At 39.5% G+C, this 26,739-nt stretch overlaps 1 protein-coding gene across 7 annotated transcripts in view; it reads right to left on the reverse strand.

Moving 5' to 3' along the window:
- The window catches only part of NFIX (nuclear factor I X), a 225,102-nt gene that overhangs the window by 146,878 nt on the left and 51,485 nt on the right, over positions 1-26,739 (reverse strand). For all 7 annotated transcript variants that reach the window (XM_032210630.1, XM_032210626.1, XM_032210629.1 and 4 more), the window contains exon 2: positions 19,761-20,292. In XM_032210630.1, the coding sequence (XP_032066521.1) occupies positions 19,761-20,292 (532 nt within the window). The remainder of the gene's footprint in view (positions 1-19,760; positions 20,293-26,739) is intronic.

Consider the following 26,739-nt stretch of genomic DNA (forward strand, 5'->3'; position numbering starts at 1 on the left):
TAACTAACACTTTAATGCATACGTGTTAATATTATTGCACGTCATGGCCTTTTAGTTTAGAAGCTTCTTATTTTATGTTACAGTGTTGTAATTTATTGTAGTATATTATTACATCAAGTGTTGTTTTATTGTATGTCTATAAGCACATAATAATTAAAGCTACCACGACGACTACAGTTCAAGAAATGGTGAGCCAAAGGTGTGAAAGCTGGACTCTGCTATTCCATCAACTAGCAAACTTCCCTGGGAATTGGACAGCTTTAGAGGGGCCCTTTGCATCACCACAGAAGCTACCAGAACAATGGGAGGAGCACATACCTAGAACCCAATTGAAGGCCTTTCTGTACATTCCAAAGAACTGTGCGCTCTCTTTTTATTCAATAATTAATCCCCTTTTTTCTCTTTTCTTTTGCCATTGAGATACTAGAGCTGTTGCCGTATTAAATGGTTAGCATGACTGGCTCTGACTCTGTGCCTAGACCAAGCAGCTTAGGTCCTGTTACTTAGGTAATGTCATCTGATGCCACCCAGAGATGTGCCTTCTGTGCCTTGGGGACAGCACCTCACACCCATCTACCACTAACGACAATTGGTTGACCCTGACTTTCTCTATTAAAAGCTGCTGCTGATATGGCTAAAAATGTTGTCAAGAGTAATTAATAGCAATAGCAATAGCAGTTAGACTTATATACCGCTTCATAGGGCTTTCAGCCCTCTCTAAGCAGTTTACAGAGTCGGCATATCGCCCCCACAGTCTGGGTCCTCATTTCACCCACCTCGCAAGGATGGAAGGCTGAGTCAACCTTGAGCCAATGAGATTTGAACTGTCGAACTGCAGATAGCAGTCAGCTGAAATGGCCTGCAGTACTGCACTCTAACCACTGCGCCACCTCGGCTCTTTAAAGGTAGTTGCTAATCATACATTCTAGGGAATAAATTCTATCAAACCTTATTGTAGCTTATCTCTAAAAGCTTAGAACTAGAATAAATCAGAGACAAAAGGGAATCACTGTAGTGGAATTTATGCAGCAACTTCATACAGACCTATTGGAATGAAGAAAAGTTTGTATTAAGTATTTGCAGAATACTTGATGGAAAATCCATTGAAAAAGCATGGAAATGCTTGGATTCCTTATTTAGATTTCTTCAACATATAATAATATGCCCTTCTCCCTGAACGGCTATTCAGAATAACTTGCATTAAATTCTTCAGCGTAGATTTAAAAAGAACATTACAAGCTATAAAAAGAACATCAGAATATAGGGTTATCCACACACTCTGAAAACTATCCCAAATTAGTGCATTAGATTTCACCAAAGCACAGCAACCTCAGTGTTATTCATTGAAGCAGTTGTCTTTTTTCAGGCTTCTATTCAACACACACAGCCTTTCTTCCCCCAAAGTGGCTGCTTCAAGAGTCTCTAGGCAACATATACCAGGTCAAAAGTGTTTCTTCCAAATAGTTTCCAAACATACACACTGTAGTGCATCCTGCATAGTGAAATAGCAATATAAAAGGTAGGATGCAAATCTTTTGTTCTTCTCATTGCAAACATCCCTTCAGTAGCTTTTTAAAAAAATTGCTAGCTCAGACTAAGTGCTAACCTGGCATTGCAATTAGCTGTGGCCACAAGTCCCTTGGCTAAATGATAGAGGAAGCCACAGACCTATTTGCCTAGCAATAGTTTACACATTTCTCTCGTTGCCTTTTCATGAAGAGTGCACTCTTCTTCCTGTTAGAAATCTAGCAAACTTATTAGGTCCCTTTACACCTTTGTTATTTTTACAGATAACTCAAAGCAGTGAACATGCCACACATACCTTCCTCCTCCTATTTTCCCCCACAACAACACCCCGTGTGGTGGGTTGGGCTAAAGAGACGGGTGGCCCAAAGTTACCCAGCTGGCTTCCATAGTTAAGGTGGGACTTGAAATCACAGTCAAAGGGTAAGTTAGATCACGTGAAATCTTTATGAAATGTTGTAGCATTAGGCTGTAAGATAATCATTTTATAACCCTGTATGTGTCATATTAACAGTAAGTTGTTACTGAGAACCAGCTTGATCTAGTGATTAAGACGCCATTTCATTTATTAAATTTCATTTATTAATTTTATAGGCCGCCCAATCCCGGAGGAATCCGGGCGGCTTACAATGAAAGAAGAAAAAAAAGAAAAGCAAAATAAGTAAAAAAAATAGTTTAAAATTCACAACACACATAACGTTCTAATCGGGACTGGACCTCGACACTAAGGTCAACAGCCCCAGGCCTGCCAGAACAGCCAAGTTTTAACGGCTTTCCTGAAGGCCATGAGAGTGGGTAAGGTCCGGACCTCTGGGGGTAGCTGATTCCACAGGGTCGGAGCAGCCACAGAGAAGGCTCTCCTCCGGGGGCCCGCCAGCCGACACTGTCCGGCTGATGGTATCCGAAGGAGGCCCACCCTGTGGGATCTTATCGGCCGTTGGGAGGTGTATGGCAGTAGGCGGTCTCGCAGATAGGCTGGTCCTGAGCCATGTAGGGCTTTAAAGGTAATAACCAACACCTTGAATTGCGTCCGGAGACCAATTGGCAGCCAGTGCAGCTCGCCGAGGACAGGTGTAATATGGGTGTATCTCGGTACACCCAATATCGCTCGCGCAGCTCCAGACTAGAAAGCAGGGGAGCATGAGTTCAAGTTCCATCTTTGTTATTATCAACAAACAGATCAGGTGTCATCATCCGTCAAGCCATGATTTGGCCATCGTGAAAGTGCCCTTTGCTTTCATAAACGCTTTTTCACATACATACATTTCCTTCCTTCTATACTCTGGTTTCTCTTCAGATTGTATAAATCTTTTTCCTTCTTTACACCCTGACCTGTGAAATGTCGCAATGGCAGCTGATAAAATTTTAAATCCTGATTGAGAGATAGGTTTGCACTAATCATATAAGGAAAAAGATCCTGAGGAAATGCACAGATAGTCCTCGACTTACAACCGAGCCCAAAATTTCTGTCGTTAAGTGAGACATTTAAGTGAGGTTTGAACCATTTCTTTTCTTCTGCTCTGAGCTTTTCTTGCCTCAGTTGTTAAGTGAATCACTGCAGCGGATAAGTTAGTAACTTGGTTGTGGCTTCCCCAATGACTTTGCTTGTCAGAAGGTCACAAAAAAGCGATCACGTGACCTTGGGACACAGCAACAGTCATAAATATGAACCGGTTGTCAGGCATCTGAATTTTGATCACATGATCCTGGGGATGCTGCAAAGGTGTAACTGTGAAAAACGGTCGTGTCACTTTTTTCCAGTGTTGTTGTAACTTTGAACATTCTGAGGTGGCGCAGTGGTTAAATGCAGCACTGCAGGCTACTTCCGCTGACTGTTCGGCTGTTCAAATCTCACCGGCTCAGGGTTGACTCAGCCTCCCATCCTTCCGAGGTGGGTAAAATGAGGATCCGGATTGTTGTTGGGGGCGATATGCTGACTCTGTAAACCGCTTAGAGGGGGCTGAAAGCCCTATGAAGCGGTATATAAGTCTAACTGCTATTGCTATTCACTAAATGAACTGTTGTAAGTTGAGGACTCCCTGTATTTGATCCAGATTTATATAGAAAAGTCAAGCACTCAAAAATAAGTTTTCAGTGCAACTCTTCTACTTTTCAACTCTTTTTACTTTTCAGGTAAAAGTAAATTTTCCAACTTTTTGACAAATTTGTCAAAGCAATGCTGGGCGGATTTGTTCTGAGATGTGTGTAAAAATTATGGCTGTCATTGTTGACACATTACTATATGTGGGAATAAGCAATAACAGTAAGTTCCTTCTTGTTTAGGGCTTGAACAAAGGTAACAGATGTGTCACCACATGTTTTTTAACATTACTTTAGGAATGAATTAAATATTTATCAGAAAGATGCACGGAGAGATTGCATAATGTGTTTAAATCATTGTATGCATTACCATACCAGTACTTAGATATTATTTTACCCTTTGGCACCACCCAGTTGTAACCTTAAGGTATGTAAACTCCGCTAAGATTTGCGACCCTTATCTTGGGCAGAAAACGGGTGAAGGTAATGAGTTTAAAGTAATTTTTTTCTACCAGGTTAAGGATGGGTGGATTGCACTATACTCAGTAATTATGAAGGGCTCCTTCTGGAAATATTTAAACACAGGCCCCTCGAGCTGTGAAAACATTTAAAAATGAAGTTTAGCAAACCTTCCTCTTTGAACCATTAAAATAGCTATGTCCCTCAAAGGATTATTTAGGTGCATTGAAGATTTTCCCCAGTTGTTTGTATATACACATCCATGCGCAGTTACTTCACTGGCAGCCCCTCCCCCCCCGTGGAAGGAGCATATTGCACCTCCCTGACAATGTAGCTGCTGTAATACTACAATTACAAATGCTTTGCAGAAAACAGCAACATGCATCAAGAGCTTTGGCACAGCCGAAGTACCAGCGCACAGAATGTTTTGCAACTGTTGACACTCCTGCATTCTTGCAGGGCGAATACACGGATCTGCACTGTGGGAAAGGGAAAAAATAGCCATTTCAGCAAAGGGTTTTCTTAGAAGCTTTTTACTCATTTTTCATCAAAGGAAACCCCTAAAAAACAAAACCCAGGCCCCTTTTGTGTTGCTAGTAACATCTAACGTCTAGTCCTTAAAGAAATTGCCTAATAGGGAGGGAGTAGCTCTAATTGTACAAAGATTGGTCTTTTGGACTGGTCCTTGTCTGCCCAGCATTCCAGTAGTCAATCTGAACAAGATAGGAAGGAAGGAAGGAAGGAAGGAAGGAAGGAAGGAAGGAAGGAAGGAAGGAAGGAATAGAGATCTCCGAAAGATACATTACAGCAGTTAAAAGTTGACATTCATTGCAGTGTCATCACACTTAAAATTGTTTCTATTAGTGAACTGAACCTTCAGACTGAGAAAAGTAATAACAGCAAAAGAATGGAAGGTCCATTTTTATATTCTAAATCTTAATGACAGAGGAAAAAAAATAACAAAAATGCAAATTCAGCTCTTGAAGCCATGTTGGGGAGCCGGCAATCATGAAAACCCTCTCTTGCAGTCTTCAAATTCCATGCAAGATTTAGGGGGGAAATTACTGACTGTGTTAAGCAGGAAGCCAATGAATATACATGGATTAGGGCCCCAAAATGGGGGTTGGGGGGCACCAAGCTAAAAATCCCTCATCCCTTAGTGGTCCTTGACCTCCCCTACTCCTCCCTCAACCACCCCAAAAATAAAAATAAAATAGATGCCCCTGCTTTTACTTTAGGGAATTTGTAGGTCTCCAAACATGCGGAAGAAATTGAAAGGATAGCTGTTCTTCTTTTAACCCAGTGTTTCTCAACCTTGGCAACTTGAAGATGTCCGGACTTCAACTCCCAGAATTCCCCAGCCAGCGAATGCATTCGCTGGCTGGGGAATTCTGGGAGTTGAAGTCCGGACATCTTCAAGTTGCCAAGGTTGAGAAACACTGTTTTAACCATTATTTCACTTTTTTTTTTAATAAAAAGTTTTTTATTTTTCCTTTCAAATTCATTCTTAGATATGCATTCTTATAATTGTTATTTAACACGTGTCAATTCATATCATTTTTCCGCCTGTATATTTACATTTTGATATTTTCTTATTTCCCCTCCCCCTATTTTAATCGTGTGGCGTCCGAGATACTTATTTCATGTTTTGTTCCTTTTTTTCCTTCTATTTATATCTTTTTTCAAGCCACTCATAAAATCGCCCCCATGTCCTGTAGCACGCTGATTCCTCCTTGTCCTTTATTCTCAATGTCAATTTCTGCAGAGTCTAATATCTTCTTTATTACCTCCCCTTCCGATGGGATTTCGTCTGCTTTCCAGTTTTGTGCAAACACAATTCTGGCTGCTGTTATTATTTGCACAATCAATTATGAATCTTCTTTACTGTATTTCTCTGGTTGAATACCCAATAAAAATATCTGTGGCTTAAACTCCACGGGTTTATGTATCATTTTCTCTAACCATGTTTGTATTTTAACCCAATAGCTTTTTGCATCTCCACCACATACGATAATACGTTCCTGGCAATTGGTGACATTTTCAAAGTTTAGCTGATTTAGCCTTAAACATTTTTGCTAATCTTTCAGGTGTCATGTGCCATCTATAAAATATTTTATATAAATTCTCTTTATATGCTGCTGCCATTGTCAGATTATAATTCCTTTTCCATAGTTGTTGCCATTTTTCTAGCTCTGTTGTATATCCAAAGTTTTTTGCCCATCTTATCATTGTTTCTTTAACCTCTTCTTCTTCTAGGTATATTCTAAGTAGATAACTACAATTTTTAATGGCCTTCCGAAAGGCTATCAAAACCTGGCTATTCCAGCAGGCCTGGGTGCTGTTGACCTCATGACTGAGGTCCAGCACCGACCAGATTGAGTGCATGATGTGGTTTTTAATCTGTTTTTCTCTGTTTTCTTTTAATTCTTTATTATTATTTTTTAAAAATGTATTTTCTGTAAGCCGCCCGGAGTCCTTCGGGATTGGGCGGCCTATAAATTTATTAAATACTAAATACTAATACTAACTACAATTTTTAATCATTTTTTCATCTGTTCCCATGAGTATCCTATCTAATTCTGAGTTTTCCATATTAAAACCATACTCTTTAACATCTTTGTCATATCTTGGCATTATTTCACATTCTTAAAATAAGTTTCCTTCACTTGGTAAATTAAAACCATAATTTTATTTGCTCCTTACTATGACACTCGTTAAATTAGTCAATTGTGGTATACTGACAGCTTTTCCAATTTATGGAGGGAAAAAACCTGCCCACTTTGGAAAGAATAAAAAACTCTTAATGGGCTTAGTTGACTAACTGGACTGTCCAGTTATAAATCTGTATTTCCCCATTAGTACCAGGTACAGGTTGGGTCTACTCACTGATAATTTATATCCTAAGAAACTCCCCTTAAGCAGAATCACAGGACAAGATCAAGCTACCTTATAGAAAATTAAACCAATTAGTTTAATCAAGTACTGTCTTTGTAAACAGCAATCGCTTCATCAGTACTCTTTCAGGCTGAGATCTGTCTCAACTGATCTTTCTGAACAGCTGTACAAAGACTGAAGAGATGTACTATGTATATGCATACACAGTAACAGCAGCATCTACAGGTTTACTAACTGCAATGGCAGAATTGAACTTCAGTCTGTCCCCTGCATTCTCCAAACTGGCCTCTTTGGAAATGCTACTTGCATGAGGAGGTTCTCTCCCTTTATTGCCACAATAGTTATATTATTGCCTGAAAACCTAGAACAACACTCTCTATTTGGGCCTCAAAATGTGAACAGAATAGAATGAATGAGCTGAAAGGGACCTTGGAGGTCTTCTAGTCCAGCCCATGCTCAAGCAGAAGAACCTATACCATTTAGATAAGTGAATGTCTAGACCAGTGTTTCTCAACCTTGGCAACTTGAAGATGTCCGGACTTCAACTCCCAGAATTCCCCAGCCAGCATTCGCTGGCTGGGGAATTCTGGGAGTTGAAGTCCGGACATCTTCAAGTTGCCAAGGTTGAGAAACACTGGTCTAGACTTTTCTTTTAAAAACATCCAGTGATGGAGTGGCCACGATTTCTGGAGGCAAGTTGTTCCACTGGTAAATTGTCTTCGCTGTCAGGAAGTTTCTCCTTAATTCCAGATTGCTTCTCTCTTTGATTAGTTTCCTACCATTGTTTCTTGTTCTGCCCCCTGGTGCTTTGGAGAACAATTTGACCCCACTCTTCTTTGTGGATTACTGCTATCATGTCACCCCTTCTTTTTCTTTAGACAAGCCAAACCCAAATCCTACAGCCGTTCTTCATGTTTTTTGGCCTCCTCTTTGATCAGAGCCAAGGTGGCGCAGTGGTTAGGGTGCAGTACTGCAGGCCACTTCAGCTGACTGTTATCTGCAGTTCAGCGGTTCTAATCTCACCGGCTCAGGGTTGACTCAGCCTTCCATCCTTCCGAGGTGGATGAAATGAGGACCTGGATTGTTAGGGCAATATGCTGACTCTGTAAATAGCAATAGCAATAGCAGTTAGACTTATATACCGCTTCATAGGGCTTTCAGCCCTCTCTAAGCGGTTTACAGAGTCAGCATATTGCCCCCAACAACAATCTGGGTCCTCATTTTACCCACCTCGGAAGGATGGAAGGCTGAGTCAACCTTGAGCCAGTGAGATTTGAACAGCCGAACTGCAGAACTGCAGTCAGCTAAAGTAGCCTGCAGTGCTGCATTTAACCACTGCGCCACCTCGGCTCCTAAATCGCTTAGAGAGGGCTGAAAGCCCTATGAAGCGGTATATAAGTCTAACTGCTATTGCTATTGTTATTGCTATCATCTTAGTTGCTTTCTCTGAACTTTTTCCAAAGTCTCAACATCTTTTCTGTAGTATGGTGACCAAAATTGGTTGCAGTATTGCAGGTGTGGTCTTACTAGAGTTTTATAAAGTGATACTAGTACTTCACATGATTTTGATTCTATGCCTCTGTTTATACAACCCAGAATTGTATTAGATTTTTGGCTGCTGCTGCACATTGCAGGCTCATATTCAAGTGATCGTCCACTAGGACTCCAAGGTCCCTCTCACAGTTACTGTTTTTGAGCCAGGTCTCACCTAATCTGTATTTATATCTTTGATCTCTCCTGCCTAAATGTCCAATGTCTCATAAGAAAACTGTGACCATTTATGTATGAAACGCTTGCTGCAAATTGTGCGTCTCTCAAGATAGCAAGAGAACCGTTGAGTGAGAGAGACACAAGAGAGAGAGCATGCAGGAATTAAGTGCAAATAATAAACATAGTGCTGAACACATGAGCTTAAATGTACAGAAGTAACCTAGCGCTGATTTGCAGAGAGATATTTGCTATTTGATGGAAGTTAAAAAGTGTACAAAACTCAGGAGAGCCAGCATTATTCAAATAGAGCCAGGGCCTCCATTTAACAACTGAGCCCCTGTGGAAGTAGTGGAACAGCCATCTAAAAGGGAGCGAACCCCCCCCTTTAAAAGGGTGCAGTTACATGCAGTTATCATTATCACTATACTGTAATAATAAGCTGCAGTCCAGGAAAATTCCCTTTCTTGCTGTTGAAGCTGAGTGGATAACTTCCTCCTTCCCTACCTTCTTTCTTTCTTTCTTTCTTTCTTTCTTTCTTTCTTTCTTTCTTTCTTTCTTTCTTTCTTGGCATTTTTCTGATATGAGCATAAGGATTTCAGGGTTGTTTTTTTTTACAACCTCTATGCAAAACAGCTGCCTCAAAGTGAGAAGCCAAGTCAAATCCTATTTTCCCCCTGTAACAATGCCAAGATTTAAAGAGGGACTGCAGAGGGAACTTTGGGAAGCTTTTTTTGGAATTTGGATTCCACGTATGAATGTGCTGAAATAATAATTCTATTGCAATTGCTCTTCTTAAATAATCATAACATGGTAGCGCTGGCATTTCAGACCCATATTTTTTTTTTATCAAGAAGTCTGATAGAAAAAAAATGCTAGTGATTAAATTTAGGACCTCCTACTTTTTTTATTTACTCCAATGTTATATTCCAAGATCCTGTTCCAATTGAATCATCATTAACATGGGGGGGGGGGAAATTCCCATAACATTTGTGCACTTATGTCTAAATATATTGGACACAGAAGGCACCACACTCTGCAGTGTAGTTTTATTTCTGAACCATTCAACAGGAGACAGATGAGTCCAAGTCATCATGTAGTCTATTTGCCTGAAAGGAAGACTATATTTGCACAAAATACTTTACATTTATAATTGGAAAATTGTCTTAGATGCACTGTAAATATAGCAATAAAAGTATATGAACTTTTTTTTCAGCCTGACCTTCCTTGCAGGAGGGAGGGGATACAATCTTAAATTCAGTATCTTTTCTTTTTGGGCAAATGTGGCAACTGAAGTCTTTAGTGTCATCTTTTAAAGATACATGAAACAGCACAGCAAAAACAGCCTGCTACTTTGTATAAAGTTATTTGCTACTTTATTATTTAATATTATTAAAGTTTCAAAACCAGTTTCCCTGAAAATAAGACCTCCCTGGATAATAAGCCCAATCAGGCTTTTGAGCACATGCGCTAAAATAACCCCTCCCTGAAAATATTGCAACGTAGCAGCAGCCATGAGGTGGCCATGCTCGCCTCGTCCTGCACCTCAAAAATAATAAGATCTCCCCGAAAATAAGGCCAAGTGCTTATTTGGGGGGGTCAAAAGAAAATAAGACCCTGACCTATTTTTGGGGAAACAGTGTGTGTGTGTGTGTGTGTGTGTGTGTGTGTGTGTGTGTGTGTGTGAATAAAAACTTGAATTTCATATTCTTCCACTTGTTTTAAAAAAAACAAAACTAGGGTAAGTCAATTAAAAATCCAGTCCTTTAGCTGTCAGATTTCAGAGGCACGATCCTCAGATTGGCTCCGAAAGATTAGTCATATGACATCCTCAGGTTACCTGTCCCTATGCGCATGGAAAAGCACAAGTTTGCATTCAAGTCCTTTGTTGTAGGTTGTAAGGTTAACAAGAACCACTGAGGTCATTAATCAGATTAATAAGAAGCAGGAGAATTTTATAGTTATGGTTCCTCACTCCCTACATTTCTTCTTGGTATGTAAAGGAGGTGGAACTATGAAATGCACAGTATCTGTTTCTCCCACATCTCCCGAGTTTAATCTTAAATCTGGATTGACTTGAGGTCATGGCTACATGGACATCTCTATCACTGAAGCTCCCACATGAAGCCGAATGTCTAAAATTACAAAGAGACTGTTTCACCGACCCAGAATGCAAAAAAAGAAGAAGTCCCTTTAAGGACTTATAAGAGGTATTGTCACAAATCATTTTTAGAAAAGTTTTCACTTTAATGAAAGCAATATAAATTACAGTCTAGCCTTTCTGGGTTTGTATGCTCCTATAAGATGTCCCCCCCATACTTCTGGGAAAGAGGTAGCTATGTCATTACTTATTAATATGGCCCAGACTTTTTAAACTGAAATATGTGAAGATTATTGTGCTGGACATGTGAAGATTATTGTGTGTAGCTATACCAGAGGTGGGTTCCTACCAGTTCGCACCTATTCGGTAGAACCGGTTCGTCAAATCTACCGAACCGGTTAGAAGAGGTTCCACCAGTGGACCCGGAAAGCAGGCCACACCTACAGAAGAGCTTCCAAACTTTTTTGAAACCCACCACTGGTCCTTGGATATGATTATTCTACACTATCATGCTCCTATTTATAAAACTCAGTGCCTCTGTGAAAGGTAAAGATGACTCCTGCGTTTGTGGCGCAATCAGAACATTGCGTGTGTTGAAGTTGCGTGTGTAATGCAAACAAAGATGCCTTTTAAAAAACAAGTTTACATCCTATTCTTATGCATGCCAGTGCTGTGTGTGGGAGGTAATTTAAGGTGGTTCTGACAAGTGTCGTCGGCATCTTCATATCCGGTCACATGGGTGGCAAGCCACTCCCATCCGGTCACATGGGCAGCAAGCCACTCCCACAAAGGAGGCCACACCCACAGAGTAGGTTCGAACAATTTTTGAAACCCACCACTGAGCTATACCATCATCACAGATGCAGAGAGTGATTATTACAAGAGTAACTTTCTCAACACGCTACAGTAGAAAGTAAGTAACCTCTTTTTATCCATAGATGATCCAGAATAAGAATGTCATATAGCAAAACACATATTTTTTTAGCCATAGGAGCCATCTTAACATTGTAGGACAAGCAGCATTACCTCCTCTATTTAATTCTCTCCGATGTCAGCAAGCTTAAGTGCATATCCTACAATTTCCATCCCATCCAAAATGATTTAACTGTTGTCTGCCCTGTTCCCTTAGGATAAGTCCAACTAGATAATTAAACGAATGATAATGAAGCAGCTTTATAGAAAACAAAACAAAGTCATAAACTAATTAGCTCCTCCTTTTCTTTTCTCTTTTTTTCTTTTGCACAATTACATTTTTAGTTTGGTTTCTAGATGTCTGAGACCCTGTTCCTCTTGTCTAATCCTCATGCCCCAGATTTCGGACACATTTATTTATTTGTGATTTCTTTTCTCTTGGGAAGCTTCAGGTCAACTACAAAAAGGCTTTCCTTAATTATGTCCCCAAACCACCCTGTGAAGTAGGTTTGGCTAAGAAGAATGGCCAGCATAGGAGAGGACAGTACTGAAGGAGTGGGGCTAATCCTTGGTGGCTTGCTATGGATCACAACTCTGCCTGACCATCGAAAGGAAAAGGCCCTCAGGCGCCATCGGGTTGATTGTAACTCCTCCAGCACTAACTCAGGAGGGGGCTAGTAGTGGGAGGAAGCAGAAAGAGAAGAGAAAGTAAATCATACCTCCATACTTCCACTTACTCAAGGAGTCATATGGCATGCAAAGAAGTGTGGGGAGGGGAGCCATATCCCTCACTAAGAAGCCTGATCTCTCTCTCTCTCTTGCTCTCCTGGATCTGCTGCACTGAATTCACACATAGCCAACTCTCCCTGCCTCCACCCATCTTGGAAAATGAAAGCAAACAAGAACTAAAATAAGGCTTTTATGGTGCGGTGTTTATACTGCTGGCTCTGTGAAAAGACTTTTCAAGTCAGACAGCTCAGCAGAGAAACAAGAGAAATATTGCTGGGTGAATCTTAGCAGTTGAGCAGACCTGGGGAATTTTTGCACCAGATGTTTTGGCTTTTCCTCCCCCTTGCCCCTTCCCCCTGTTCAACCCTGCCTCAAACATGCTACATATCCCACAAGGTGCAATGTGTGTGTGTGTGTGTGTGTGTGTGTGTTTGTGTGTGTGTCTTTGGTTATTCGGGTTTTCTCCCGCGTAAAATTGGAAGTGTCTTGGCGACGTTTCGACGAAGTCTCATTCGTCATCTTCAGGCTGGTTTGCTCGGCTTCATGCTTCCAGGAGCAAACCAGCCTGAAGATGACGAATGAGACTTCGTCGAAACGTCGCCAAGACCCTTCCAATTTTACGCGGGAGAAAACCCGAATAACCAAAGACCTACATACAAACACCCGCGAAAACCTCAGAAAACAAAGATAGGTAGGTAGGTAGGTAGGTAGGTAGGTAGGTAGATAGATGATAGATAGATAGATAGATAGATAGATAGATAGATAGATAGATAGATAGATAGATAGATAGATACTGCAAATAAATCAGCTTGCTGAAACTTTGGGAGGAATGAAATAGGAGGCTCAATTGGACTAGATAAAAATGGTGGCAGGTGAGCAGGGCTGCCTGAGGAACACCCTATATAGCAGAAGATGGTAGCAGAGCAGAGCGCCGATTTATTTGATGTAAAATCCCTGGTGGAAGAAACTTGATATAGCTACTCAAGAGAAGTTTCACTTCACATCCACCACTTAACACAATGCTGAGTTCCTTTCAGTTATTGTGTGTCTCACAAAAGGATGTAAATACATTTTGCAGGCACTTATATTGCATTTTTACTTAACTGATGGCCACCAAAAAGGATGGGTTTACAATCTTATTTAGGTCTTCCTAAAATATTCTACATTATGTGGAAACAGACATGTTCTCCTCAAAGTGCAATTCGATTCCTTCAATTTTTTAGTGCCAATACAGATTGTACAGAGTACAGAAGGACTATTCATTATTTCCCAAGCTCAAACCCCCAACTCCAGGAAGGAGAACAATCGTCATTTACAAGACAGGCAGACATAACGGACAGATACACAACCAAGAGTCCCTAATCTCCTCAACTCCCCTTTTGGGGACATGCAGATAATCGTGGAGGATATCATCACGCACCTGATGTCAGTCACAACTAACTGGTTGGAAGTTCACAAGCCTCGGCCTGGTGCAGAGCAAGATCTATGGGAGGAGACCTGCAAGCTGCAGCATTTCCAGGAACTAGCACTTGAGAAAACAGGTGGGGCAGAGAAAAATGTGCCCAAAGCGTGGGGGGTGGGAGAGATGCCCATGTAATCTAGCCAATCTTTCTCTGCTTGCCATAGGAATAAAAAACAATTTTTTTTTTACACCCGAGGGACTGACACAGTTTTTAAAATAGGTTAATATATTAAAGCTAGGAGAGGAAGAGGGAAATGTGATACATATAAAACTGACTAATGTTGTCATATTTAAACTTTTTTTGGATCAAATCTACTGCATCGGAGTAGATTTGCCAATCCACCTATGAATGACTTATTTATTACTAATTTCCTTCTGTGTCACTTGAATCCCTTTTGGTATCCTTTTCCCTCCTGCAAGTACAATCTTTCTTACAGGAATGTGTTCCACCTTCAAGCCTGATGCTTCTGTAGTTTTGTTCTGCATTTCAAAAAAATAGACATAGCTATTTCTTTGCAAACTTAATTTTCCATGATTCTAAATCTATATTAGTAACCATTGATTTCAAAAGGGATGTTAGCTAAACACCATGATAGATTTGGAAAAAAATACATAGCTTTCCTGGAAACGACGTTTTGCAATTGATTTTCTCAACTCAATTTAAAAGTTTGTTCAATGCCAAACGTCTCAAATTAGGCAGCATACTGTTCAGTGCATTTAATTCAGCATTCACGGTTATATTGTAGCGATTATTTTTAATGCATTTCTATTACATATTCATATGTTGTAACATATCACCACCCCCATTTCCCTAAAACTTAATTCAGAAGTCTTTCATTCTTCTGTCTTTTTCATGTGCAGTCAGGAGCTTTTCCGACAGCTGTCACTGCAGAAATAACATTTGCTTTTGGGGCACACTTATTTTTTATACTTCGTAATGATCTCTAGGCAAATTATTTTTTCCTAGTTCTAAAAAAGCATCTTTTTAAAGCAAAATTGGATACATGCTTCTATTATTCCATTCACGTTTACATTCTGGCGTGTCTGATAAGGCTACTGAATCATACAATTCTTACCATAACTACACTGGGGCACATTTTGAAGCTTTTGGTAAATATGAAAGTATGAAGGTTGTTTGCATATGTAGTTCCACATGTTTCCCTAAAATTAAATAGGGAAACCAGACTAACGATGCAATGGTTAACTACTAACACACAGCAGTGCAATGCCCCTCCTTCATCAGTGGCACTATTTAGATCAAAATTTGCTCAGGGAATCATCTGGTTTTTCTGTTTTAGAGATACTTCACCTTCTTAGCACTTAACATTAATACTAAGTTGGTTTCCCCGTAACTAGAACAGTTATAACTTGGAATGGAATCTTAAGGTCCCATGATGCCTGCTCAATCTAGAATTACTACCATTTTAATTCTCGTCCTTGCTTCCCCTTTCCAGAGTGAATGCAGCTTTTCACAAGCTGTACTTCAACTTTAAAAAGAAGAATTTATAAATCTTAAAAAAAAAAAAAAACAGGGACAAGAAGATCACATTCTGGTGATACTGGATACAGTATTCTACCCACCCCCAAATGCATTGTATGTGGAGTGAATAATATACTAATTTTGTACCTTACTGTATATTATTTGTAATATTTTAATTCAATTTTTCACAGTTAGATTACTAAAACACAAGAGTAATCTCTCTATCTTAAAAACACAATTTCTCAGGACAAACCTTGGACAGCCTACAGCAGTGTTTCTCAACCTTGTCAACTTCAAGGTGTCTGGACTTCAACTCCCAGAATTCCCCAGCCAGCATTCAAGTTGACAAGGTTGAGAAACACTGGTCTACAGTATACCACCCACTATACTTAACTGGAAAGGAGGATACTCATATTTTCTTGAACATTAAACAATATGCTTCATTAGCTTTCTCTAGAATCTCACTAGTGCAGGTTAAGATTCGTTCTTCTTTAGCTATGTCAAACTTGTAACTCACCATTGGCCTATGATTTGGGAAATGACATGACAACTTTTATGCTGTTTACCAAATTCATATAAAATATTAAAAGAGGATTGTTTTTGTAGCCAGGAAATAACCTAGCACCAAAAAAATAGTGTCTTCTAGTCATCACCCAAAGTAGTTTTCTTCATAACAAAATAAAATAACGAAGAAGACTAGAAAACACCAAAATCGTAAGAACACATCTGGCATTTGTGCTTGGCAAAAAATAATAAATTTTGGATCTAGTACCCAAGCTATTTACAAAACATGCTTTCACTAAGGAAAGATTCTCTTCTTGTTTTACAATTTAAAAGAAATAAGGGAATAGACCAAACAAACATGACTTGTAATAAAACAATGATATAAGTTAGCATTTCAATGAATGAACTTTCATCAAATGGGTTTTACAATTTTCATAACACCGTAACACATACCCAAGCAAGCTAAAGAATGCCCCGATAGCAAGGATGATAAATGAATTGCCCTACTGGTTTTAAGATCGTATCTGTAAGAATTAATACTTTGGTTATTGTTTTCAAATGTGCAGAAGTTCTAGGTTTATCCATGATTGCCCCCTAAAAATAAGATTAACTGAATCAAAAGCAAATTGCTCTAAATTCTAGTAAGTGCACTATTTTTACTAAGTTATGTACATGCAATTAAAATAAAGCAACTGTGTTCCACACCATAGGAACAATAACCTCTTATCTCCCTTTTCATTCTCTTGTGCACAATTAACAAGTTACCAATGAAAGAGCAGCACATAACCTAATGATGTGATATTGGAAAGCTGAGATCTGAATCTTCCATCTATTCTTAAAGAATCAGCAATACCGATGGGAGGACCCTGAACTGTATCGTGCTTTACCAATTAAAATTCTCCAGTCCCATTGCTATTTCTTCTATGAGGAAAAACATGTAGATTAAGAGATTAAAAATATGCATTATTTTTACAGATAGAAGACATGAATAACTAAAATCTTATGATTTAAAGGTTTTCTACTTATTACATATTTTCTTATCAGAGGCCCACAGTATTTTTTAAAAAATATTACCGCTCCTATTATTGCATCACTTAAGGTGTTGTTTTTGATTCAAACACATATAGATAATACTGCTGCTTTTAGAATTGAGCTTTATGTCACCTTGGCAAAATGTGTTCCAAAACCCGTACAGTATTTAATGTTCTTTTTCCTCAATAATCTGATGATTGACTTTGATATATACTCAAATAGTCCAAGTAATTCGGTGAAAAAGAGAAAGACGAGTTTAGCTTATCCTGCATCGTTGATTTTCCAAGTCTGTTCCAAAGTTGGTTTTTCCCTTTTCCTCCACAGTTAAACTCACTTCTGGGCCAGTAACAGGAAAAATACATACATTCATTCTTACAGACATGTATATAAACAGGCAATCAGGGGAGGGGTGATAGTAATCTCCCACACTGACTCATCTCTACAAATATCCAACATCTCATTCTTGCATTTGCCATAAGAATTTCCTTGAGTATCTTTCTTAAAACCAAAAGATAAAATAATAAATGAAATATTATGGAAAGCACAGACGTAGGAACTGTTCTTTTGGCACGCAATCAACAAAAATCTGTCTGCTACTTATTGCTTTCTTTATTTAGGACCTGTACAGGAATAAAGCTGGGATAAAAAGGGCAGAATAGTGGGATTCTAAGGCTAAAAACAGAATTATTATTTTTTTAAAGTTTGGTAGGTTGTAAAATCTAGCTTATTCCACTGGCAAACGGAATTTTAGTTCTGTTTCCTGTCTTCAGTGGCACGAATTAAATTTCCCGTTCCACCATATCTTTTCTTAGTCTTCTTTATTTTACTTAAAAGATTGAACACTTTGTAGTGTTAAGAGAATCTTGCAAAATAACAGCATGCGTGTTATTAATGCCATCAAATATTTGTAACCCACTCATATCTTGTTATGGCTTATGGTATCAGAAATTTAAAACTGGAAGAGAGCAAACTCTTATAACAAACTATTGACCTGCAAATAGCTTTATGCTTAAATGGCCTTCTTCACTCTGGAGCTTTTCGTTGGAGTAGGAATGAAGAATATGGCCTGTGTAAGTCAACTGTGAATACACACATATATACTTCCATGAAAATGCAAGGAATTCAGTTTGCTTAAGGGTCACGTCACATTTTAGAATGATTCGCTGGCTTACTTGCCAATATATGTGGAGAACTTCTTAATCATTAAAACATAAATGATTGTCAGAGGTCATTTACTTTATTCACCTCACGAGTTTACCCAACTTTCCTTATTTGGCTTGGGATATGGACTGATAACCCCTTTCAGATGATTTATCTGAATTTTAGAAAGCATGATAAGATTTACTTTTAAAATTCATTTTCTTTTTATTGCGATTGAGTGTGCTGCCTTGTTCTTCACTGAAAGCGAGTAAAATTGCCACAAATTGACATGTACATATTCTGATATGAAAGGGAAATTCTCTGTTTAAAGGGATCGGGGTGGATCTGGCCGGGAAGGTGATAGGGGCCTAGTTTAATTAGAGTGGGAAAGGAAAAGGGAAAGCACTTGAAGAAAAGGGATAGAGGAATGCTGATTGTTACTTGCCAGGCCTGGAAGTGCCCTGAGTTGTGCAGAATAGATGACACGAGTGTGTCAGTAATGCCATCCTCAGGCGCTGAGATGAACCTCCTGACATTGTCCAGAGGCTGCGGGACACACACTGGATGGGCATATTCTAAAAAAGGAGAAAAAACTCCTGACAATATTATTAGACTGAAGCTAATAGAAACACAGACTGGTGAGGGACACGTAAGGTGGCCAGTAGATAAGACAACTGGGTTTAATACAGAAGAGAGCCTTGTCACTGTTGAAGAACAGGATGGAAGTGGCATCCAGGAAAACTGGATTATTGTTGGAAACGTGACCTCTTAAAAGCAAATGAAAAAGAAAAAGTAGCAAAAAAATACTACAGAAGCAACAGAAGGAGGAAGGGAAGTTTGGGGTAGATCCTTTTGAGTAGAACAAAAGATAAATCTAGAAATATTCCGCAGACATCCAATTTGGATTTCAGAGTCGGAAGCAAATAGTGCTAAAAAATAAGCCAGGCATTTCTGTTTCAATTGCAAGATAACAAAACTAAAAGAAAGCTGATGGGGAAAAATGGAGAAAAAATAATAATAAAATAAATACAATAGGGGCATTTGTTCATCTTTACAGTATATCCACAGTATAAAGTCAACTGGAAAAAAAAGAGTCCATGGAAACAAAAGAAAGGGGCTCCAAACTATCCTTTCCACACTTATTAACTCTCCCTTGAGAAACTTGTTCCTATGTGGGACAGCAGGCTCTGAAAATTCATTTATTGCTCTAATGCTGCCACACTATTTGTCCAGGAGTGCCTATCTGAATGTTTGCAGTTTACAAGCTGCGGGCATGCTGATATATTAAACTGATCCAACAAAAGGAATTAGGAAGGGGGGGGGGGAATCAAGTAAAGGAACAAGATTCTGTCCCCAAAATAAATGCTCCTCAATTTGCCTTCTAATTAAATAAACCCTTTTTTCTCTTTGCTGATCTGACATTTACCTAACAAACAATATATTTGTACACTTCTGTCCCGTCCCTCCAACGCTCAGCTTTCAGCAAGAGTTTTTCTTTACCATGAGACGTTACAGGCATCACAGGTAGTAGGAAAGAACCAGGAAATCAAGAAAGGCTACCTGTTATTTTCAGTTATTTTTCAAATAAACGGAGCGTGCTGGACTCATCCTAGTGCACATCTTAAGTTAGCAGTTTGCTAATCGGGGATGAAAGGGAACATACAGAGAAAAAGAAAAATTTTGGAGAAAAGCAACTGCCCGTAAAATTAAACATGAAAACCAGAAACCATGATTGGTGTTATAGATATAGATATATAGATATATATAGGACCTACCAGGAGTGTGAACAAAATACGCCAAGTAAAGATCCAGTTCTTTAATTGTGACTCCAATGTGATGCGGCTGGACGCAAAGGCCCGGGTTTGAGCACTGCGGCGACTTGTATAGCCGCTCCCCATCAGTACTTTCAAGGGGGATCCCTTTGAACAAGATGACCATAACTAGGTCCAGCCTCCAAACCTTGTCGGCCTGCCTCAGGCAGTCAATCCTGCGAATTTTGCCTTTCTGATCTGGATTGGAGAGAACACAACAAGGTGCTTTCTTGCCCGTAATGGTCAAAACAAAGTCCTCACGGAACTCAGGGCGGATATCCTTGCGTAGCTTGGCCAGGAGTCGGGATGCCCATTTCTGCTTTATCTCGGGCTTTTCACCAAGTAATTCATCCTTCACCGCTCGCTCCTCATCCTTTGACATTCGCTTCTCGTGCTTCTTAAAGTACTTTCGCTTCCGAGCTTGCAGGTTGAACCATGTGTAGGAAAAGGCACGGACATGAGGAAGGAGAGCTTCAATGAAGGGGTGGAATTCATCCTGGGGAGAACAGGGTGAGAAGAAAGGATGCAAAACAAAGAGAGGAAAAATCCATTAGAATAAGAAAATCAGGACCAGGGAGGGGGGGGAGCATCTCGACGTGAAATTTATAGGACGAGGTAGAGAAACAGCAAAGTGAGAACACATAAAGCCAAGCTCGGAATGTGATTAATCCAGCTAAAAAATAAATAAATACTATACTAGAAGAAGAAGGACAAGCAGGAATTTGGGGAGGGGGGAAGGGGAGAGAGAGAGAAAACAGTAGAATTAATATTGTTTCGACAATGCATTAGTATGGAAATCTTTAAAAAAATCAGCATAAAGTTGTGGAAGTAAAATTTCACTTCCTTTAAAAATAAAAGCACTGAAGTTTGTTCAGCAACGTAGGAATTAAAGACAAAATCAGTTCTGTCCTAAACCCAAAGCTCTAAATATTCTTTATTCATTGAAATAATTTCAGTGGGTCTTCTAACTTTTATTTCAAAAATAAAAATTTCCCTACAACAAAAACATCCAGGGAAAAAAACAAAACAGTCAAGAATGGAAATAATTACCATTGCTCTGTCTCATCCCGGCGAAGCTAAGCCCCCGATTCAGAAATTCTGGGCTCAGAATTGCAGAGAATAGAAGGCGGACGATATTGTGGGTATATACGGGGTGGAAGGTGAGGAGGAAGAAAAAAAAAAAGAGGAATGCAGAACAGTACGAAGGAAGGGTGCACGAGAGTCCTGGATATTTCTTAAATTAAGTAGAAAATAATTGTTGGCTGCATCTTTCACTGCAAACTGTTCGCCAAAATGTTCAAGTCTTGTTTAATAAAAAGAGCGGGGAAGCAAAAGGGAAGAATGAAAAACTGAAAGAAGGCAGCTAGGAAGGGGGAACCTCAGCCAAAGACAGAAATAAATCAACATCACTCTGCCTGTGCCACAGGCACAAAATAGGTTAAAAATGCCAAAGGGCTGGTTGAAAAAAAAAAAAATAATACTAGCAACAATAACACAATAATGGTGATAAAGGGAAGAAGGAAAGAAAATTTAAAAAAAAAAAAATAGGAAGGACAACAGCAACTAATCAGACGGGGGAAGCTGAGACCAGGGAAGAATCTCTCCCAGCGTTTGGCAGAAATGCAAAGATGCAACTTAGATGTGGCTCCCTCCGCCTGAGAATAGGGGTGATCGCAGGTCTAGGGGAAAAGGGGCAGACTCCACTCTGGGATCAGCTGTGATCGGCTGCTGGCAAAACCCAGCTGCTGGGGTATGGGGTTTTTGTTGTTGTTTTCCCCCTTTTTTTCCCTTTCCCTTTTTCCTCCTAAACTCTCTGGCTTGCTTGCTTCCTCCTTTCATGCTCGGTCCCAAACCATTTGCCTTTGCCAATGCCAGCAGAAAAAGAGAGAGAGAGAGAAAGAGAGAGAAGGAGGGGGGGGGGGGAGAAGGATCCACCTATTTGGCAAGAAGAGTATCGTGGAGCAGCCAATGGCTGCATCAAAGGAAAAGGGAGGTGGAGGGGGAGGTTGGCAGAGAAGGGATCAGGGAGGGGGTGGCAGAGAGAGAGAGAGAGACACAGAGAGAAAGAGACTCTGCCGTTAAGAGACTGAAAACAATTTGCCAAATCGACAAGTTCGTATCTAACAAATAAGCGAAGTCCAGCTGCAATGGCATTTTTATTGGCCAGCAGATTTTGGCTAGAATGCAACTTGAAAAATATTTTAAATAAATAAATCTCCTAGGATACACCCCAAACTCATATCCCACCCACCCACCCACCCCCCGAAGACAGACCCACAGGCCTCAGAGAAAGCAGCTGTTCTGTCTTTCTCTCTCCATCTTATTCTCCTTCTGTCACCTCTTGGCCCAACTATTTCTAGGAGAAGATCTGTTCAACTATAATACTCTTTAAGATTCAATCTGATTTAGCTTACTTTTTTCTTAGTTCAAGCGGCGTTGGGAAGTCATTGTCCCCAGTACATTTTTTTTCATAAGTTCCTGTTATCTAGCTGAGGCTTCAGCCAGCCAGTCTGTCCTGTTCCTAGCAAAATGCTTTCTGCACATTTCCCCTTCCTTCTGCCGCTTCATCTTAACATTTGCCAAGAACTTCAATCTTTAGTGTTGGCCGTCAATCATTCATTTTGATAAAATTATTTACGTCTTCTAACCCCAAATCAATAAACCAAACATGGCAAAACTTAAACATAACTGCAGAGTTGGAACTATCCCGAAACTTTTTCAAGAGCAGCTATTTTAAGATATTTCATCACAACACACTTTTTGCTACCTGGCTTTTCCGATTATGTTGCAAGTTTAAAACAAAGAGCATCAGAAGAGCTGATTTAAAATGGTATAAATTAATTTCAGATAGAGAACTCTAGGAAAAAGGAAAAATAGTACAAAGAAAGACAACAAAAAGAAAACGTGTAATAGTTACATATTATATAATACAAAAATATACTATATGTATGTACAAATACACATTATATACCATATAGTGCCATGATAGCAAATCTATGGCACGCATTCCACAGGTGGCACGCAATGCCCTCTATGCAGGCACACAAGCTGTCACCCCAGCTCAGCTCCATCATGCAGGCACGCGTGCCTCCCAGTGGCTAGCTGATTTTCAGGTCTCGGACACACATGTGGGAGACGCACAGGGGCGGGAGAATTGGGAGTGGGTGTGCCCCCTCCCCCCGTGGCCCATTTTTGATCCCAGGAGGCTTCAGGGAGGCCTGCTAGGCCCAAACAAGGGGCGCAGTGGTTAAAGTGCAGTACTGCAGGCCACTTCAGCTGACTGTTATCTGCAGTTCAGCGGTTCTAATCTCACCGGCTCAAGGTTGACTCAGCCTTCCATCCTTCCGAGGTGGGTGAAATGAGGACGGTGGGGGCGATATGCTGACTCTGTAAACCGCTTAGAGAGGGCTGAAAGCCCTTTGAAGCGGTATATAAGTCTAACTAAAAAAAAACAGGGGAGGGGGTTGGGGCTTTCGGCATGCGAGGACATAAAGGTTAGCCGTCAGTGATATAATGTGTAAGATTGAGGTAATCAAATGGAAGAAGAAATCAAAAAGATAAAATGGGGAGTTTGTAAAGAGGATTAAAAATATAGGCGAGAAAGTCAATAATAATGATTGTGATTATTAATAACCATCGTACAATGATACCTTTAATACCATCAAACAACAGTATCTGCTTATCCCAGGTCTTTGGGAAGGACTCAATAGGTGGATAAAAATACCAAATCCAGTCTGAAGTTCTGGCTGACTATGTGACAAACAATAATAATAATAATAATACCAACATCTTCAAGAACACTAAAAGAAAAATTGTTTATTGTCAAATAAATATACAAAAATTGAAAACAAAGAAATAATGACTTGTTACAAATCAATTGCAAATGGCAGCTGTACTTAGAATAGCTTATAGTCTGGAACGAACGCCTTTAATATTATTATTAAACAACATCTGCCTATCTCAGGCCTTTGGAAAGCATTTGATAGGTGGACAAAAATGCCAAATCCATATGAGCATCTGACTGACCATGTATGCAACCTTATTAATAACCAGTCCTCCAAAGCATATGGGGGCATTTTAGAGAGACCTGGGAAGCCATTCTTACTTTATTATAACTGAACCTGGTTTGCTTGTTCGAATCAGCTCATCCACTATCCAAGCACTTTATCAACTTCTCATAGGGCAACAATAACAGAGAAGCCCAATTTGCAAAGAATTTGGGGCACTACTCATAGTGTGCATTCCTCTTTGCACTCATAGCTTGAGTATTTCTAGTTTTGACTATGCTTATGTGAGTGCGGCCCCTGATATACCAAATACACTCGTGGTAGGCAGTCCATGGAGATAGCATGAAAGTCAGACCTACGCGGAGCCTTTTCTAATGCCCACTGTTAGTTCTAGGCCTCGTTGCCAGGATTTCAGCAGCCAAGTAGACTGGCTGATGAGAGCTCCAGATTTACATTTGCAAATCATAAGTGAAGGTTCGCCCTGCTCAGCTTAAATGGGGGGTGGGGTGGGGGGGACAAATGGCTGCTTCTCATTTCTGTCCACCCACAAATCTGGCATTAGCCAGTGCATTGGAATAGGATACAGGACCATCCAGGCCTCTTCCCACACATAAACTGATTGCTTGCTTGGGGAAAGTGTAGGCTGCCCCAAACCACTCAGAGACCCTAAGTATCAAAGGATTGTGAGCAGATACCTAAGCCTGCTCCTTCTGCTCGATCACACAGATTATAGGTGAGCAAGAAGGCAGGCAGGCAGTGGAGGTGGAAAAGTTCTCTCCAGGCACAAAAGCTTGGAGATTAATTTTCTGCATGTGTGACATGAGGGGGGTATATGTGCAAGCTGAAGCATAAGGACGTAGAATAAAGAAGATAAAAGAAAAACGAACTGCCCTTTCCCCCTCTCTCCTCTCTAGCCATCCCCCCAAAGATTTTCAAAATAAGTTGGTGAAATTTAAAACTCATTTAACCCTCTCTTCCTCATTACTTGGGAACGTAAAGACTCCCAACTTCTTATATACAGAATTATTCCTTTAAATTAATGTATTTATTTTAACTTCTAAGCAACTAATACATTTTTTTATTTAATATAAGATTTGATATGGAAGTGAAATATGTTATTCCTCTATGTAAAAAATTGCACAAAATAAGATTTTAAAAACAACTCTAGGGATACTTATGAGAAGATGCAAATAAGTACAAATATCTTTCTTCCCCTCATAAAAGGAGTACCAATATCCATGTTTTATTCAATTTTCGGTCATGTACAAACAACCCCAGACGTGAATTTGGTGCTGAAGCCCTTCGCAATATTTTTTGTCTCAATATAATCAACCCCCTGAACTGATTATAAGATCTCATTAGCCCTAACAATACCAGTCTATAATATGATGATACTCGGTCACAGCTAAAATTCTGGTGTGCTCTTTTTACTTTTATAATACATTAAATCAAGCACACGTGTAATTTAATCGTTATCCTGCATCAGTATCAGATTTCTATGGGATTTATGGAGGATAAAGATGCAGATGGAATTCCACATTGGATAAGTAGCCCATAATGTTTCATCTAGCATTTTTTTATTCTTTTTTAAAAAAGAGAGATTAGTTTTATTTATATTAGAATGTGTGACCCTCAGGTGCCACACTGTTTGCGCAATGATGTATGTTTTAAAAAAACTTTTTAAAAAGAGAGAGAAAGAGAGAGAGAGATGAAAATGGATATTTTCTTTTAACACTACATCGAGGTTAGTTTGAATATCGCTGTGGATATTTGTCATTTAATCAAAAGAGAAACAGAGACTGCAAATGAAACAATGGAAAACATCGTCCAGCATCGGAACCCACTCTTGGTGATTACAAAGGAAGCTGTTGAGCATTCAAATTAGAAAACATTTATTCTTATTTAGGGATTTTGCAACAGATTTTTTTTTTATAATGCATACTTCCATACAGCCACATTAGGGAAACAACCTAATATCCCCAAAACCTTACAGTGGAATTAATTTGCCACATGTGGTTGCAGTATAACTTCTATTCAAATCAGTGAAGTTCCTTGTATCATCCCCTGTTTTCCAACATTAAATAATAAAAGCTAGCCATGTACAAGAGGCCTAGTACAGAAGATAATTGTTTCTTGCAAAATAATAAATTGGAATAATTTGACTGAAGAGAAAATGTGTGTATCCTATTCTCCATCTAATCAATCAATAAACAAGTGAGGAGAAATAAAATAATGTGCACACCTAACCGGAAGATACACGACACCAACAGAAACATATCAATTAAAGGGAAAGAAGAAAGAAGGGTATATTTTTTAAAGAGTCATTCTAAAAACCTGAGGGGAACAGATCAACTAGAGGGAAACAAAAGAGTCAGCTCTAATACCTGAAACAGTTTCCCTGCCTCCTTTCACCAAAAAGTTTTTATCATTTGTCATTCCCGTTTAAAGCCTCATCACTTTCCTCTGCATTAACTAAAGATCTTAAGGGAATCATTTAAGAAAAAGTTTATTTAAAAGCACAGTTTTAAATGGCTGACCTGGAGGTAGGGGATTCTGTAAAGTCTGAGAAAATGTTTATATCAAAATTCTACATATGTTTACTCAAGAGTAAATATTGAGTTCAGCACAATATGCTCCCAAATGAGCATCTAGCGGGCTGTAGAAGCTAATTGCTTCAAATAAAACTTTCCAACTCTTTGTCTATTTTCCGTGTTTGTGTGTTTATTTTTTGCCTTTTCATTTTTGGAGGCTCTCTTTCTCTCCCTCCCTCCTTCTCACTTTCACTCTTTTCCAGCAAGAGGATCAACTGCAAAGCTTTCTTGGGGTTGTCATAGAAACAGTCAGTAGCACCCTGGCAAACTACTTCCTTAGTGAATGAATAGCACATAAATTTCCACTCTCCACAGGGCTAGCGAGACCTACAACATATTAGCCTG

The sequence above is a fragment of the Thamnophis elegans genome, chromosome 2, assembly GCF_009769535.1.
Source record: "Thamnophis elegans isolate rThaEle1 chromosome 2, rThaEle1.pri, whole genome shotgun sequence".
Classification (NCBI taxonomy): domain Eukaryota; kingdom Metazoa; phylum Chordata; class Lepidosauria; order Squamata; family Colubridae; genus Thamnophis; species Thamnophis elegans.